This window comes from Octopus sinensis, linkage group LG4 (genome assembly GCF_006345805.1).
Source record: "Octopus sinensis linkage group LG4, ASM634580v1, whole genome shotgun sequence".
Classification (NCBI taxonomy): Eukaryota; Metazoa; Mollusca; class Cephalopoda; order Octopoda; family Octopodidae; genus Octopus; species Octopus sinensis.
The window spans coordinates 147376784-147395737 of record NC_043000.1 but is presented as its reverse complement, the minus strand read 5'-3'; the positions used below and the strand labels follow the sequence as shown (position 1 = coordinate 147395737).

The 18954-nt window shown below is 37.6% G+C and overlaps 1 protein-coding gene across 1 annotated transcript in view; it reads left to right on the top strand.

Annotated features, from left to right (window-relative positions):
* The window catches only part of LOC115210849 (bactericidal permeability-increasing protein), a 95106-nt gene that overhangs the window by 61993 nt on the left and 14159 nt on the right, over positions 1–18954 (top strand). The window contains exons 8-10 of the mRNA XM_029779605.2: positions 1445–1621; positions 10241–10309; positions 18176–18340. Coding sequence (XP_029635465.1) covers positions 1445–1621; positions 10241–10309; positions 18176–18340 — 411 coding nt within the window. The remainder of the gene's footprint in view (positions 1–1444; positions 1622–10240; positions 10310–18175; positions 18341–18954) is intronic.

Below are 18954 nucleotides of genomic sequence, written 5' to 3'. Positions count from 1 at the left end.
CCAGCATCGGTTGTCAAGCAATGCTAGGGGGGACAAACACAGACACACAAACACACACACGCATACATATATATATATACATATATATACGACAGGCTTCTTTCAGTTTCTGTCTACCAAATCCACTCACAAGGCATTGGTCGGCCCGGGGCTATAGCAGAAGACACTTGCCCATGATGCCACGCAGTGGGACTGAACCCAGAACCATGTGGTTGGTTAGCAAGCTACTTACCACACAGCCACTCCTGCCCCTATATATATATATATATTGCTCAAATATATAATACAATACTCACAGTTGAATTGAACTCAGAATGTATGACCTGGTAATACCACACTCAACCATTTTGTCTTTACTCAAACATAATTTGTAGTTATTAATAATGTAGCATTGGTTTTATAAAGTGATGGTCATTTTTCAGGACCCACAGAACATTACTGTTCTATGTAATAGGCAGAATCATTAGAATGTAGGATCATCATTCTTAATAGATAATGGAATGCAAGTCAAAGAAATTAATATCCAAGCCCTAAAACAAACAGAATACTGAAATATATCAGAATTGAAAGTCTTTCCATACATTTCCACCCATAGTCCTAAAAATTTTATTTCAAAACATACTAATAATGAAAAGAGATTCCAGGATGAATCTAATTTTTCATACATATACCATCATAAAAAGCAAAAGACATCCTAAATCAATGAAAATAAATATTAGCAAATGTTAAACTGCACAAATTAACATCAGTAAAGAAATTTGGAAGACCCAACTGTGGCCTATGTTTAAATCTGTCAAGTGGATTTGAAATTTGTTTTAAATGAAGGAAACTCTTCATGTGGAGAAAACTACAGAGGGCAAACCAGAATGTCCAAAAAACAATGCATGTCCAGAAAACAATGCATAGATCAAAAATTCGAATAATGGAGTACAAACAGGGATCAATGAACATATAAACATATACTGAAACAACCTAACTTTACAATCTTCCCTTTATGTCATCACAACAGCAATGAATCAACAAAAAAACAATATTGATAACAAAATACCCACAACTTCTCATTCACTGTGGGAAAGAAAACATTACTACAACTAATACCACGACTACTGCTGCTTCTATCACTACAACTACTACTGTTGCTATAACAACAACCATTACAGGAAAACCAACAACTACCACCATGTGAACTTTAAAAACTGCTATCACGAAAAATTAATTTAATTTAATTCAATTTATGTTTCCTTTTATTACATGACTAAACAATTGAAACTAGTAGCATATTTTGATAAAAATGTAAATATCTTCCTCCTTTTATTCATAACGAAACTCTCAAAGCATTTTAGAATTTCATATTATAATATTACTCATGTGAAGCCTCTTGACTTTTTCAATATGTGCGTGTGTATTCATTTACTTATTTCTCTTTTCTTCTCTTCCTGTTTAGGGTGAAATTACATGGAAAGGTGACAAAGAAGGAATTCCTTTCAAACCAATGCCATTAGTTCCTCTCATGGAAACTGATCGTATGCTATATTTACAAATATCTGATCATGTCTTCAATAGTTATTGCTATGCTGCCTTCTCACATAATATGCTGTCCTTTGAAGTTACCAATGACAATGTAAGTCAGACTGGCTTCAACCAGATGCCACTTATGTAAAGAACTCTTTTTTTTTACTTTGTTTCATGTAATTTTTTTTACATCTATACACAAAAGTATGTGTGTCTGATTTCCATGCTGGTATATATATCCAACAAGTTGTTAAGAGTCTGAGACTGGTCATAGAACCAAGACTTGGTTGCACTTTTCAATATGTGTGTGTATCAGCAAGAATGTCCTCCTCCTCCTCCTGCTCCCCTCAATAGCTTTAACATGTGTGGGCAACTTTTCAAATTTTAAAGATAACGCAGGAGTGGCTGTGTGGTAAGTAGCTTGCTTATGAACCACATGGTTCCGGGTTCAGGCCCACTGTGAGGCACCTTGGGCAAGTGTCTTCTGCTATAGCCCCGGGCCGACCAAAGCCTTGTGAGTGGATTTGGTAGATGGAAACTGAAAGAAGTCCATCGTATATATGTATATGTATATATATATATGTGTGTGTGTGTGTTTGTGTGTCTGTGTTTGTCCCTCCAGCATTGCTTGACAACCGATGCTGGTGTGTTTACATCCCCCGTAACTTAGCAGTTCAGCAAAAGAGACCGACAGAATAAGTACTAGGCTTACAAAGAATAAGCCCTGGGGTCGATTTGCTCGACTAAAGGTGGTGCTCCAGCATGGCCGCAGTCAAATGACTGAAACAAGTGAAAGAGTAAAGCGTAGTGACATGAAGCACATGAATTAGTTTTGTCAACTTAGCAAAACAAATCTTAGTTCTCTTTATTTTATCAGTACCACTAATTAAAATCATTAATAAGTGTCTGATGTTTTCTCACATCATCATTTTAAAGTCCATTTTTTTCCATGCTAGTGTGTTTCTACAGCTGTTTCTACAGCTGGGTGCCCTTCCTAATGCCAACCACTCCGTGAGTGAAGCACCCACTACACTCACGGAGTGGTTGGCGTTAGGAAGGGCATCCAGCTGTAGAAACACTGCCAGATCAGACTGGAGCCTGGTGCAGCCTTCTGGCTTCCTAGACCCCGGTCGAACCGTCCAACCCATGCTAGCATGGAGAATGGACGTTAAACGATGATGATGTGTATTAGATGACACTTATTGAGACATTTTTTCTACAGCTGGATGTTCGTCTTGTTACCAAAATTACCTTGTTTCTTAGTAAGGTACTATTTTCGCCAGTCCTTTGAATAATGAACAGTTCAATGGGTTGATGTGTTTTAGAGACAGAAGGAGACACTGATGTAAATGTGGATTCACTATTTTTTACACAGTGTGCAAACAATGTCAACACAAACACATACACTCATATATACATATTTCTTTATGACCCACTAGGGGCTAAACATAGAGGGGACAAACATGGACAGACATAGGTATTAAATCGATTACATCGACCCCAGTGCATAACTGGTACTTATTTTATCGACCCCGAAAGGATGAAAGGCAAAGTCGACCTCGGCGGAATTTGAACTCACAACGTAACGGCAGCCAAAATACCGCTAAGCATTTCGCCCGACGTGCTAACGATTCTGCCAGCTCGCCAATGCATACATACTCTTTTACTCTTTTCAGTCATTTGACTGCGGCCATGCTGGAGCACCGCCTTTAGTCGAGCAAATCGACCCCGGACTTATTCTTTGTAAGCCCAGTACTTATTCTATCGGTCTCTTTTGCCGAACCACTAAGTGACGGGGACGTAAACACACCAGCATCGGTTGTCAAACACAGACGTAAACACACCAGCATCGGTTGACAAACACAGACACACAAACATATACATACACATACATATATATATATATATATACATATATACGACAGGCTTCTTTCAGTTTCCATCTACCAAATCCACTCACAAGGCTTTGGTCGGCCCGAGGCCATAGCAGAAGACACTTGCCCAAGATGCCACGCAGTGGGACTGAACCTGGAACCATGTGGTTGGTTAGCAAGCTACTTACCACACAGCCACTCCTGCGCCTATACATACATTTTATTTTGTTTTTAATTTTATTTTATTTTAAGAGAGGAAGTAAATGAGGGTGGTAAGGATCCTGAGAGTTATTGAAGGAAACAGAAATGTAGGGTTGTAGAATGTAGGCTAGAGAGGGAGAGATCAATCTCGAAACAAAGTATTTTGTCAGTTGCAGAACTTTCCCGACAAACCCCCATCAATATACTGTACCTTATTATCATCAGGGCCCTCTGTTTGGTTATGCTGATGACAGTTCCAGTCAATTCAATCAACGGAATAGCCTGCTCATGAAATTAACATGCAAGTGGCTGAGTATTCCACAGACATGTGTGCCCTTAATGTAATTCTCAGGGAGATTCAGCATGACACAGTGTGTGACCAGGCTGACCCTTTGAAATACAAGTACTACTCATTTTTGCCAGCTGAGTGAACTGGATGAATGTGAAATAAAGTGTCTTGCTCAAGGACACAATGCATCACTGGGAATTGAACTCATGACATTATGACTGTGAGCTGCATACTCTAACCACTAAGCCACACATCTTGTTATCATCTGTTATATATATATACACACACACATACATACATACATACATACATACATACATACATACATACATACATGCATGCATGCATGCATGCATACATACATACATGCATGCATGCATGCATGCATGCATACATACATACATACATACATGCATGCATGCATGCATGCATACATACATACATACATCATACATACACACATACATACATCATGCATACATACATACACACATACATACATCATACATACACATACATACATCATACATACATACATACACACATACATACATCATACATACATACATACATACATGCATACATGCATACATGCATGCATGCATACATACATACATGCATACATACATACATACATACATACATCATACATACATACATACATACATACAACATACATACATCATACAAACATGCATACATACATACATCATACATACATACATACATACATACATACATCATACATACATACATACATACATACAAACATACATACATCATACATACATACATACATACATCATACATACATCATACATACATCATACATACATACATACATTTGAGCCAAATTAACTAACTAACATACATACATACATACATACATACATACATACATACATACATACATACATACATACATACATACATACATATGTGTGTGTGTGTATTTATACCCTGGGCTTCCTACTGTTTCTATTTACCAATTCCACTCACAAGGAATTATTGAGATTATTGTAAAAGACATCATCCCATTGTAACTTCACAATGGGTACAGACCCAAAACCACGCAATCTTAAAACAAACCTCTCAAACTAATGGGTACGTCTGCACTTGTCACTTAATTTAAAATCTTTTCTTTTGCTTTTATGTATAAAATTAATCTGCTTACTGCACTTGGGGATGGAAGTTCTGTTTTGGTAAGAGAAAAAGCATGTTAATACTTTCATTCTCCATTCTTCATAGTGACAAGTACGAGTATACCAACAGGCGCAGGAGTGGCTGTGTGGTAAGTAGCTTGCTAACCAACCACATGGTTCCGGGTTCAGTCCCACTGCGTGGCATCTTGGGCAAGTGTCTTCTGCTATAGCCCCAGGCCGACCAATGCCTTGTGAGTGGATTTGGTAGACGGAAACTGAAAGAAGCCTGTCGTATATATGTATATATATATATATGTGTGTGTGTGTGTGTTTGTGTGTCTGTGTTTGTCCCCCTAGCATTACTTGACAACCGATGCTGGTGTGTTTACGTCCCCGTCACTTAGCGGTTCGGCAAAAGAGACCGATGGAATAAGTACTGGGCTTACAAAGAATAAGTCCTGGGGTCGATTTTCTCGACTAAAGGCGGTGCTCCAGCATGGCCGCAGTCAAATGACTGAAACAAGTAAAAGAGAAAAGAGTATACATATTTGTTTTAAACACTTGTAAGCAAATATAAATAAATAAACATAGTGGGTAACGACAATCCAAAAAGACATGCCAAACACTGCAGAACAATTTTTTACTGCATATTCTGCTAATTCATAATGTATTAATGTCAGAAATCGAAATGATAGGAATACAGTCACACTGTGAAGAGAAACAATGCAAAACACACTAATTTCAGCTGTCAAAATGAGAAAAAAAATAGGAACTAGATTAAATACCATCCTAACTACCTTGAAACCTGACTTAACTTCCTGCTATAAATTCATTGTAGTTACAATGCATGGCATTCCAAGTCAGCTACAAGTTCTTTACAGCCTCTGATAACTATATCTCTCTCAGCTTGGCAGATGGGTTGTTGAATTAATGGGTCATGTCACACAGAATGTTTCTGGAAGAAAATTACACATCCCTGGAGAGTTCAAGAGTAACTTGAACTTCAAAAAATATGCAGGCGCAGGAGTGGCTGTGTGGTAAGTAGCTTGCTAACCAACCACATGGTTCCGGGTTCAGTCCCACTGCGTGGCATCTTGGGCAAGTGTCTTCTGCTATAGCCCGGGGCCGACCAAAGCCTCGTGAGTGGATTTGGTAGACGGAAACTGAAAGAAGCCTGTCGTATATATGTATATATATATATATATATATATAATATATATATATATATATATATGTATGTGTGTGTGTGTGTGTGTGTGTGTGTGTGTGTGTGTTGTGTGTGTGTGTGTTTGTGTGTCTGTGTTTGTCCCCCTAGCATTTCTTGACAACCGATGCTGGTGTGTTTACGTCCCCGTCACTTAGCGGTTCGGCAAAACAGACCGATAGAATAAGTACTGGGCTTACAAAGAATAAGTCCCGGGGTCGATTTGTTCGACTAAAGGAGGTGCTCCAGCATGGCCACAGTCAAATGACTGAAACAAGTAAAAAGAGAAAAAGAGAAAGAGACAGGCAAATGGTACTATCTGTCATTGATGACTATAATTTTAACTCATTTAGGTTAGATTGGACAGAAATCTTTACATGCTCAACGTTTTCTTCAATCATGTTAATTCTCAAGTAAATATATCATCTTCAACTTCTGAGCTAAATCAAGTACGTTTTAAGTTAGTAACTCTTTTACTCATTTATTTGTTTCAGTCATTTGACTGCGGCCATGCTGGAGTACCGCCTTTAGTCGAGCAAATCGACCCGGGACTTATTCTTTGTAAGCCCAGTACTTATTCTATCGTTCTCTTTTTGCCGAACCGCTAAGTGACGGGGACATAAACACACCAGCATCGGTTGTCAAGCAATGCTAGGGGGACAAACACAGACACACAAGCACACACATACATACATATATATATATATACGACAGGCTTCTTTCAGTTTCCGTCTACCAAATCCACTCACAAGGCATTGGTTGGCCCGGGGCTATAGCAGAAGACACTTGCCCAAGGTGCCACGCAGTGGGACTGAACCCAGAACCATGTGGCTGGTTAGCAAGCTACTTACCACACAGCCACTCCTGCACCTAAGCCAGCTTTTTTTTCACATTATGCAGAAAACTATAGGGTTCTGGAAAAACCTCAGCTGTATTATTATGAGCAGAAGCTAACTAAATCTTACAACTAATGAAACCAATATTATATACTGTTCTACATGCTGCAAGGAATTTATGTTATGCTGTGTTCATTTGCAGAAACACTTTATCTGTTTAGTTATTCTAAAATCTTGCTGCATTTATTTGATTATGCTTATTTAAGTTGGCAAGCTGGCAGAATCGTTAGCACGTCAGGCAAAATGCTTAGTGGTATTTCGTCTGTTCTTACGTTCTTAATTAAAATTCTGCTGATGTCAACTTTGCTTTTCATCTTTTTGGAGGTTGATAAAATAAGTACCAGTTGAGCACTGGGGTTGATGTAATTGACTTAACTACTCCTGGGTAAGAGTATAAAACTGCACCCCTCTACCAAGCCATGTCAAGCCTGTATGACTGAGTAGGGTCAACAAACCAGTATGATCTCTTGGTTGAGAGAACATGCTTAGGCTTTTGTCCTGCAGTGGTCTGAATATAGGTAATCCAGTTTTTTTTTTACTAGAATATATGAAAAATTATAATGGAATTTAAGTAAGTATATCTATTCATCTCTTCCTTGGGTCCCCTCACCTCCATCAGGAGTTGTAAGGGCATAGTCAGAACATATGGTATCTCTTGGGTATTTTAAAACTTGATAGAGCCAATCCCTCTCCAAGTATATATACTTTCACTTTCACTTTCCACTTATAGTGTCTTCTGCTATAAAGAGAGAGACCCCTTTCAGTCATGAATGACCATGAGATTGCACTCAGAGAGTTTCTCTCCAAGGCACAAGTCCAGGCAAGGTTGCCTATGGAAGACCAGCAGTCGCCCATGCATACCAGCCTCTCCTCTTCACACCACTGATATTATCCAAGGGAAATGCAAAGGCCAATACAGCTTGGCACCAGTGATGTCTCAACTCATTTCTACAGATGAGTGAATTGGAACAATGTAAAATAATGTGCCTTGCTCAAGAATAGCCTGGTCTGGGAATCAAACTCATTACTCCATGCTCAGCCTGGGACTCAAACTCACTACCCCATGTCCAATCTAGGAATCAAACTCACTATCTCATGATTGTGAGCCCATTGCTCTAACCACTGAGCCATGCACTGTCACATGGCACCTATCACAGCCTTCATATATCACATTGCTTCTTTCACCAACCACCTCTCTAAAAGAATGAAATATTTATTACCTTCAACTTCAGTGAGAACACAGAAAGAGAGAGAGAGAGAGAGAGAGAGAGAGAGAGAGGGAGAGAGAGAAAGAGAGAGAGAGAGAGAGAAAGAGAGAAAGCGAGAGTGTCCTGGTGTAACTCTGTCTCCCTCCAGCTGTTACATCATCTCCTTGATGTTCTGCTGGTTCAAGGATGGGAAAATCTATCCCTGTTCATGACTACATAGACACCTAACAACTGACACTGCTGGTTACAACGATGAGTGTTCCTGCTGATCCCATCAACGGAACAGCCTGCTCGTGAAACAAACATGTATGTGGCTGAGCACTCCACAAACATGTGTACCCTTAACGTAGTTCTCAGGAAGATTCCGCATGACACAGAGTGTGACAAGGCTGGCCCTTTGAAATACGGGTACTACTCATTTTTGCCAGCTGAGTGAACAGGAGTAATGTGAAATAAAGTGTCTTGCTCAAGGACACAATACGTTGCCAGGAATTGAACTCACGACCTTATGAATTAGGAAAAGCATGGTACCAGCTACAAGTCGTACTCACTTGTGAGTGATGATTATAAAATAATCATTGTGTAGTAGTGAGGGTTGATCTCAAGATGCTGGGGTTCATGGAGCAGATGACAATGAACTGAGATATCTTGTGAGTGGTTATGGTTGATGGAAGCTTTGTGTTTGCGTTTGTCCTCCACCACTGATTGACAACCGGTGTTGGTTTGTTTATGTTTCTGTAATGTAGCAGTTCAACAAAAAAGACCAGGTTTAAAAAGAAAATAAGTCAAATTGGACTAAATTCCCTTCAAGGTGGTATCCCACATAGCTTCAGTCTAATGACTGAAACAAACGAAAAATAAACGATAGGCGCAGGAGTGGCTGTGTGGTAAGTAGCTTGCTAACCAACCACATGGTTCCGGGTTCAGTCCCACTGCGTGGCATCTTGGGCAAGTGTCTTCTGCTATAGCCCCGGGCCGACCAATGCCTTGTGAGTGGATTTGGTAGACGGAAACTGAAAGAAGCCTGTCATATATATGTATATATATATATATATGTGTGTCTGTGTTTGTCCCCCTAGCATTGCTTGACAACCGATACTGGTGTGTTTACATGCCTGTCACTTAGCAGTTCGGCAAAAGAGACCGATAGAATAAGTACTGGGCTTACAAAGAATAAGTCCTGGGGTCGATTTGCTCGACTAAAAGGTGGTGCTTCAGCATGGCCACAGTCAAATGACTGAAACAAGTAAAAGAGTAAAGAGAGTAAAAGATATATTTATACTTCTCCTATATTTTATCAAGCCAACAAGGTTGTCTTTATACAATTGCTCTATCTGAGAAAAATAGCAGTCAAATCTCCTTCAACTGCATCCAGTTTTCTTTTAAAAGAAATAGATTATAGATAATGTGAATCTAGACATACTATGTTTGAAAAGGAAAGGCAGGAAGGTCATTGCTGGAATAACTTTGATTATAGATCTGCTAACATGAGACTAAACAATAATCTACATATATTTACATATCTATCTACTTAGTTTATCACTGTAACTACCTATAACTTTGTGGTACACTTAGATATCTATCTTTGTATATATTTGTGTAATGTTTGAAGTACACTTGTACAACTTCACTGGACATTCCTCTCTTTTCTTGTAAAATTTTCATTTGATTTTCCTCTAATATCCATTGATATTTGTGATAGCAGTTTCCACTTTGTAAATAGAAGTTGAAAAGTTATCATCAATAAACTTTCAGATATTTTACGCAAATAGCAGTAAAGCTAAAAATGTATCAATATATTATATTTATTGATATATATATATATGTCTTTGATGTTTTGAAGCTTAATAAAATACCATAAACAAAATGTATAAATAAATGAATATTGCTTGTATTTTTGTGTATTTCTCACAGTTGCCAGGTAACATTTTATCCACAACTTGTGAATCAGGAGGCTTATGTATTGGACGGTTGCTTCCGAAAGTAAGTACAATAATATTGCTTCCTTTTATTTTTCTGTATTGCATATGAGAAAGGATAATGCCATTACTTCGACTTCTAAACTATTTATCAAAGCTGTTCAGAATGCTTTGCAGAGTTTCTTTAATATGGGACTAGATAAAAATCATCATCATCATCATCGTCGTCATCATTTAACATTCATTTTCCATTCTGGCATGGATTGGGTGGCTTGATAAGAGCTGACAAGCTAGAAGATTGCACCAAGCTCTACTTCCTGCTTTTGTATGGTTTCTATGGCTGGATGCTCTTCTTAATGCCAACCATTTTACAGAATGTACTGGGTGCTTTGTATATGCACTTAGTGAAAAAGAGAAAATACTGTTCTGTCCTGTCTTGAATTCTTGTGACTAAGCACTAGATCCATATCTCCCAATCTAAATTGTTAGGCTGCGATCCATGATACACGTTTACTAATACCAAACTTTTTTTCCTGAATTTGATGCATGAGTACGGAAAATATCATTAAGGCGTTAGTGTAGGTAGAAATACTTATCGTAAGAAATACTTATCACTAGGTTAGTGAGCGTCTGGGAGAAGATTACCCTACGGGAGTGTCTTGACTTCGCATATTAGACGCAGGGCGATTTTTTGAGCCAAATTTTTTGGAAAAAAGTGCGTCCTATATGCCGTCAAATACGGTAACTGTTTTTCGGGAAAGTGGAAGATTTGATTGCAAATCAACCCTGGTAATGTTACTGATCTTTATAGTATCGATTACCAAGAAATGGAAAGGTAAAGATAATTATAGCAGAATTTAAACTAAGAGCTTTGAGGTACCAAACCAATCATGGTTAAGCAGTAATGGATATTATGTTTTGGAAAATACAATTTAAGTTTAAGCGATTTGTGATCTTATATTTGTAATGAAATGCAGTGCCTATGTATTTTTATTAGTTTTCAAAATCATCAACAATTTAATTGCATTTAATAAAATAACCTTTTCATTAATTTTTGTTACTAATGTTTGTAATATAAATTAACAAAATTTGGGTCAGGGAGATTTAATTAAAAATTGGTGCAGTAGCTTGTTATCAAAATGGTTAAGTAGTAAAGCATCATATTACAAAGTTAAAAATAGGTGAAATTTAAGAATAGTTTCTTTTTAAAATATATCTAGATAGGAGAAAAGAAAAAATATATGCTTTAAATGAACCCCAGGAAGCAGAGTTAAAATATACATGAAGTATATTAAAAATACAATCTTTTGAATGTACATTAGAATCTAAAGATTTAAATCTTTACTTTTTATAACAATTTTTTTTTTCTATGTTGACATAGACATTAGGCGTAGGAGTGGCTGTGTGGTAAGTAGCTTGCTTACCAACCACATGGTTCCGGGTTCAGTTCCACTGCATGGCACCTTGGGTACGTGTCTTCTACTATAGCCTCGGGCCAACCAAAGCCTTGTGAGTGGATTTGGTAGACAGAAACTGAAAGAAACCCGTCATATATATGTATATATATATATATATATATATATATATATGTATGTATGTATGTATGTGTTTGTGTGTTTGTGTTTGTCCCTCCAACATCGCTTGATAACTGATGCTGGTGTGTTTATGTCCCCGTAACTTAGTGGTTTGGCAAAAGAGACCGATAGAATAAGTACAAGGCTTACAAAGAATAAGTCCTGGGGTCAGTTTGCTCGACTAAAGGTGGTGCTCCAGCATGGCCACAGTCAAATGACTGAAACAAGTAAAAGAGTATATGAATAAGTTTTCTACAGAGTTAAAATAAATGCAAGAAATATGAAGAACCAGTATTTTATGGTTGGATACCATTCCTATAATGGCTGTAAGTTATCTGAAGTTAATCAAGTAATGTATTATATGTATTCAGTTAGTTGATGAGGAAAATTACAAAAGTCACTGGAAAACTTGCAAATTAATTAATTCTGCATTTGAATGAAAATTTAAACTAAAAACATGGTTCATTGGGAAGCAATAAATATGTAATACCTTCTGTATAAAATTGGTGTTCACAATGTCTAATATGACAGGTGGTGAATTGGTAGATACAATAGTATCCGACTCGTGGCCGATGCCAGCACCGCCTCGACTGGCTTCCGTGCCGGTGGCACGTAAAATACACCAATCCGACCGTGGCCGTTGCCAGCCTCGCCTGGCACCTGTGCAGGTGGCACGTAAAAAGCACCCACTACACTCACGGAGTGGTTGGCGTTAGGAAGGGCATCCAGCTGTAGAAACACTGCCAGATAAGACTGGAGCCTGGTGCAGCCTTCTGGCTTCCCAGATCCCCGGTCGAACCGTCCAACCCATGCTAGCATGGAGAACGGACGTTAAACGATGATGATGATGATGATGAATAGAAGAAGGGATAAAATGCTTTACAGTTTAGTTTTGTGTAATTACATTTTGAGTTCAAATCCTGATAAGTTCTTCTTTGCTGCCATTCCTGCTGGGGTCAATAAAATAAGTTTCAGTCAAGTACTGGGATCAATATAATCAACTAAAAAAAAAAAACTCTCCACAAAATTGATGGTCTTCTACCAATGTTAGAAATCTCTAATGTTAAATATCAAGAAATATATAAGTTTGCTCTAAAATATATTTGAATTTGTGATGCTTAGGTAAAACATCATCATCATCATCATCATCATTTAGCGTCCGCTTTCCATGCTAGCATGGGTTGGATGGTTCAACTGGGGTCTGGGAAGCCAGAAGGCTGCACCAGGTCCAGTCTGATCTGGCAGTGTTTATACAGCTGGATGCCCTTCCTAACGCCAACCACTCCGTGAGTGTATTGGGTGCTTTTTACGTGCCACCCGCACAGGTGCCAGACAGGGCTGGCAAACGGCCACGGACGGATGGTGCTTTTTACGTGCTACCGGCACGGGGGCCAGGCGAGGCTGGCAACGGCCACGATCAAATGGTGCTTTTTACGTGCCACCGGGATATAGGTAGAAAGAAACCCTGTTCAAATAATGTTAATTTTCATTTCACTTCAGTGATGTAGTAAGTAGTCATTTTATTTGCTTCTTGCTGCTCATTCTAGCCACCAGATGCTTTATTCTGCGTATTGACTGGCATATATTCATATACATATACATATCTATATCTATATATATCTATAATTATATATGAGTAAAGGTAAAATTCAAGGATCCAAGGATATAAATTTGATGCCAAAAGTGTTATTGTTGTTAGACCTTATCTTGGTCTTGACTGAGCAGACATATGATGAGAAGCATTCCAAATGTGACCAGCCTGTCTGTAATTCAAATACAGCACACTGCTCTGTCTACATTGTCCAATATGTGCTTTAGCTAAGAGGAAAAGAAAAATGGAATTGTGTGATTTAATGGTGCGTACACACGCCCATACGCACATGCATAATATATATAAGTGTATATATTATATATGTGTGTGTGTGTATAGGTATAAAAAGTATATATATATATATATATATATATATATGTTCTGATACAAAATTATGTTATTCAGTTGGTTGGTCGACTAACACTTTAATAACCGTCCACCAGACAATGCAATTACTTCTCACTGAGTTGAAAATAGAATTTATTGCTGAAATACTTGAAACACTCTTCTCAGACACTTCTAGTCAGTTTCAGATATTTGTAGAAACAGCCATTTCTATTCAAAGTGATTTATTGGACTTTTTAAATAATTTAGCATTTCATTAAAAATGATTTGCAATGCTAATAATTCAAAAAGGTAAAAAATAATTTACTAATTCTTTTTTTTTTTATTGATTGAAAGCGAACACATCGTTTTAAAGTAATGTTCGGTCTATTTTTCATGTATAGTCAAGATTGCAATTTACTAACGCTAATGCATAATGCAATTTCACATCAGCCTGCTGATTATTTTATCTGAATGTATACTTCAGAAGGCATGGATGTATGGTAAGAAATTTGTTTTGCAGCCACATAGTTCTTGTTTTAATCTCCCTGTGCAACACCCTGTGCAAGTCTCTTGTAACAAATATGTTATTCATTTGCAGTGCTGTGTGCAGTTCCCTCTTCCTGCAGCAAAAGTTGCATAGTTAAAATGAATAAGCAGTGAATGAAGCCATTCCTTCTCAGGGCGAGGGAGTAGAATCACGCCTTATTCTAAACATCCAAGCCAGAGAACAATAGAAAGGCAATGCTAATTTATTTTGGTAGGACAGAAAGAGAAAATTCTGACACTGTGTGAAATACTAAACGAAGTAGTTTAAATATGTTCAGCATTTCAAAAAAGCTAAAAAAAAAAAGAAAAAAAAAGGTGTAGGCGTAGGAGTGGCTGTGTGGTAAGTAGCTTGCTTACGAACCACATGGTTCCGGGTTCAGTCCCACTGCGTGGCATCTTGGGCAAGTGTCTTCTACTATAGCCTCGGGCCGACCAAAGCCTTGTGAGTGGATTTGGTAGACGGAAACTGAAAGAAGCCCGTCATATATATGTATATATGTATGTGTATGTGTTTGTGTGTCTGTGTTTGTCCCCCCAACATCGCTTGATAACCGATACTGTGTGTTTACGTCCCCGTAACTTAGCGGTTCGGCAAAAGAGACCGATAGAATAAGTGCTGGGCTTACAAAGAATAAGTCCTGGGGTCGATTTGCTCGACTAAAAAGGCAGTGCTCCAGCATGGCCGCAGTCAAATGACTGAAACAAGTAAAAGAGTAAAAGAGTAAAGAGTACGGTAAGATGAAAGAGCTTTCTGGAACCATAGGCACATAAGGCCACATGTTTGACACTACATGTGGTAATTCCTTAATATGAAAGAAAAAAAAAGGGTTGAAATAGCAACTTCAGCAATGTCATTTTATAGAGCACTAATGCAATATTTATAGAACTATAAATGTTTGACTCACATATGTGTACACAGACACATGTACACATATGCATTCAGATATATTTATATATGTATGTAAGTGTATGTGTGCTTGCATGCATGCATACATACATACATACATACATACATACATACATACATACATATATATATATATATACATTGGCGCAGGAGTGGCTGTGTAGTATGTAGCTTGCTTACCAACCACATGGTTCTGGGTTCAGTCCCACTGCATTGTACCTTGGGCAAGTGTCTTCTACTATAGTCTTTGGCAGTCCAAAGCCTTGTGAGTGGATTTGGTAGATGGAAACTGAAAGAAGCCTGTCATATATATGTGTATATATATATATTGTGTGTATATATATATATGTGTGTATATATATATATGTGTGTGTTGCATATATATGTGTGTTTGTGTTTGGCCCTCCAACATCGCTTGACAACTGATGCTGGTGTGTTTATGTCCTCGTAACTTAGCAGTTCAGCAAAAGAGACCAATAGAATAAGTACTAGGCTTACAAAGAATAAGTCCTGGAGTCAATTTGCTAGACTAAAAGGTAGTGCTCCAGCATGGCTGCAGTCAAATGACTGAAACAAGTAAAAGAAAAGAATTAAAGAATATATATTATATATATATATAAGTTTAACATTAAGGATAATCTCTATAAGGGATCTAACAGAAATTATCAGGTAGCTAGCGTGAAAACCTCATAAAGAAAAGAATCCGAAAAATTTTTTTTCTGAACAAATTAATTATATCTATATTGTATAGAGGGCATTATTACACATAAATGCCTCACACTAGGAGACGAGTCATTACTAACAAAATTATACTAATCATACCCAAGTGCAGTTTTTCAAAGCAAGACATTTAAAATTGAATTATGTTCTGTATCACCGTGATTTCACATACAACTTGCGTCTAATGATCGTCAGCAGAACTGATTCTGAAACTGTATTCAGAATCAGTTCTGCTGACGATCATGACGCAAGTTGTATGTGAAATCACGGTGATACAAACATAATTCATTTTTAAATGTCTTGCTTTGAAAACGCACTTGGGTATGATTAGTATAATTTTGGTAGTAATGACTCTGTCCCTCCTAGTTGAGGCATTTATGTGTATAATGCCCTCTATACATATATATATATATATATATATATATAATACAAACTGGGACGAGAACGCAAAACATCCAGATAGACAATACAAAGAAAACAAGGACGGGTCATTTGGAGTTTTCTTTCCTTAGTCGAGTTCCAGATTATGTTTACAATTTCGGCTGGTTATACTCGAGGTTGCTCCAATCTTGCCAGCCCCAAGGAAAAACTAAGCTAAGAGCATTAGATTCCTTGGAAGAAAACAGTGAATGTATATGAAAACAAGGACGGTTAAAAAAAAAAAACGGAGAATGTTACACAAATACAAATAACAAGACATAACAACAGGTGTCTTTTGACTAAGGATGAATTAAATTAAGCTGGCGTGTGTGTATATATCATCATCATGATGATGATCGTTTAAGTATATATATATATATATATACATATTAGTCAATGTCCTTGACTAATTTACTTATTTGTACGCAATCATACTAACTCATGAATATATAGATCTTGTGTCCAGTTAGATGTAGGTCTACTACTAGTGGAGGTGCAATGGCTCAGTGTTTAGGGCTGTGGGCTCGCAGTCGTAGGACCGCAGTTTTGATTCCCATACTGGGTGTTGTGAGTGTTTATTGAGTGAAAACACCTAAAGCTCCACAAGGCTCTGGCAGGGGCAAGTGGTGAACCCTGCTGTACTCTTTTGCTACAACTTTCTCTCACACTTTCTTCCTGTTTCTGTTGTACCTGTATTCCAAAGGGCCAGCCTTGTCACATTCTTGTGTCACGTTGAATCTCCCCGAGAACTACATTAAGGGTACACATGTCTGTGGAGTGCTCAGCCACATGCACATTAATTTCACGAGCAGGCTGTTCCATTGATTGGATCAACTGGGACCCTCATTGTCATAACCGATGGAGTGCCATGGGGACTACTACTGTGTGAGTTAGACTTTCACATAGATTATTATTATCCAGTCAGCTTCCATTATAGTGTTTAGTCAATCACAGTATGGAACTTAATATTTATATTTGTGTTTATTTTATCCCGATGAAGATATTAAGACGAGAATAAGTAAGGCAAGGACCGCTTTTCACCTGTTAAAAAAAGTATGGAGCGCATGTGTGATTTCAATAAAGAACAAAATAAGAATTTTTTACGCTAATGTAAAAGCGGTATTATTGTATGGTGCTGAGACATGGTGAACAACAGTTAAGTCAAATAAGCAAATACAATCATTCGTCAACAGATGCTTGCGTAGTATACTTAAAATTAGATGGCCCGAACACATAAGCAATATGAAGCTATGGCAAAGAACAAATCAAGTTTCGATTAGGGAGCAAGTATTTAAGAAAAAGTGGAAGTGGATTGGTAGCACAATTAGAAAAGACACACCAAATGTAGTGAAAAGTGCTTTAAAGTGGAAACCAGATGGATATAGAAAGAGAAGTAGGCGTAAGAACTTGTGGCGGAGATCAACACAAAAGGAACCAGAGAAAGGGGGACATTCATGGCAGAGTATTAGTACAGAAGCGAAAAATTATGCGACATGGAATTCAACTATAAGTGGCCTATAGTCCACATTGAAGGGTTAAAGGCAGGAAAAAAAATATGTGTGTGTGTGTGTGTGTAAGAAATTAAAATGACAAGGGAATAAGAAATTATGTTGAAGTTTATGATGTAATTTCTTATTCCCCTGCCATTTCATTTTCATATTAGTACTCTATACTCAACTGATACTTTGCTCTGAAGGACATGGATATTGAGTTCTAACACTAGGTTGTTAGTATTGCTATGCCTAAATCAAATAATAAATTTATATGTTTGTATGTATATATGTACATATATATAATTAGAATGACAAAAATTCTATCAATATTACTTATATCTTTCTTTTGTAGATTGGTGAGCAATTCCCAAATGAATCTATATCTCTTTCAGTATTCAATAACCTAAGTCCTCACTGGACTTTTGATGACACCATACAGCTTAATTTTAAAGGAATATTAAATTTCTATATTCCTCAAAAAAATGGCCGTAATGTGTCAATATTCATGATTGATTTGGTAAGTTGTCATTTTATTTTGTTTCGTTTATTTATATTTAATATCTTTTTTTTATATATGTATCCATACACACAACTGATTTTATCATTTTGACATAATGATTGGTTGTATGTATATGAGTGTATGTGTGTGTGTGTATGTGTGTGTACCTGTGTGTATCTATATATATATATAGTAATTTTGTATCTCAGTTTCTGTATAAAATGATTTTTAATAGGTGCCTCTGTGGCTGGCAAGAAGTTTACTTTCCAGCCACATGGTTCCAGGTTCAATCCCACTGTGTGGCAACTTGGGTGTCGTCTGTTGTAGTCCTGGGCTGACCAAAGCCTTGTGAGTGGATCTGGTAGACAGAAACTGAAAGAAGCCTGATGATATAAATACACACACACACACACACACACACACACACACACACTTACACACTTACACACACACACACACACACACACACACACACACACACTCTTACACACACACAATGGGCTTCTTTCAGTTTCCGTGTACCAGATCCACTCAGAAGCCTGTGGTCAGCCTGAGGCTAAAGTAGAAACCACTTGTCCAGAGTGCTGCATAGTGGGACTGAACCTGGTACCCTGTGGTTGGGAAGCAAACTT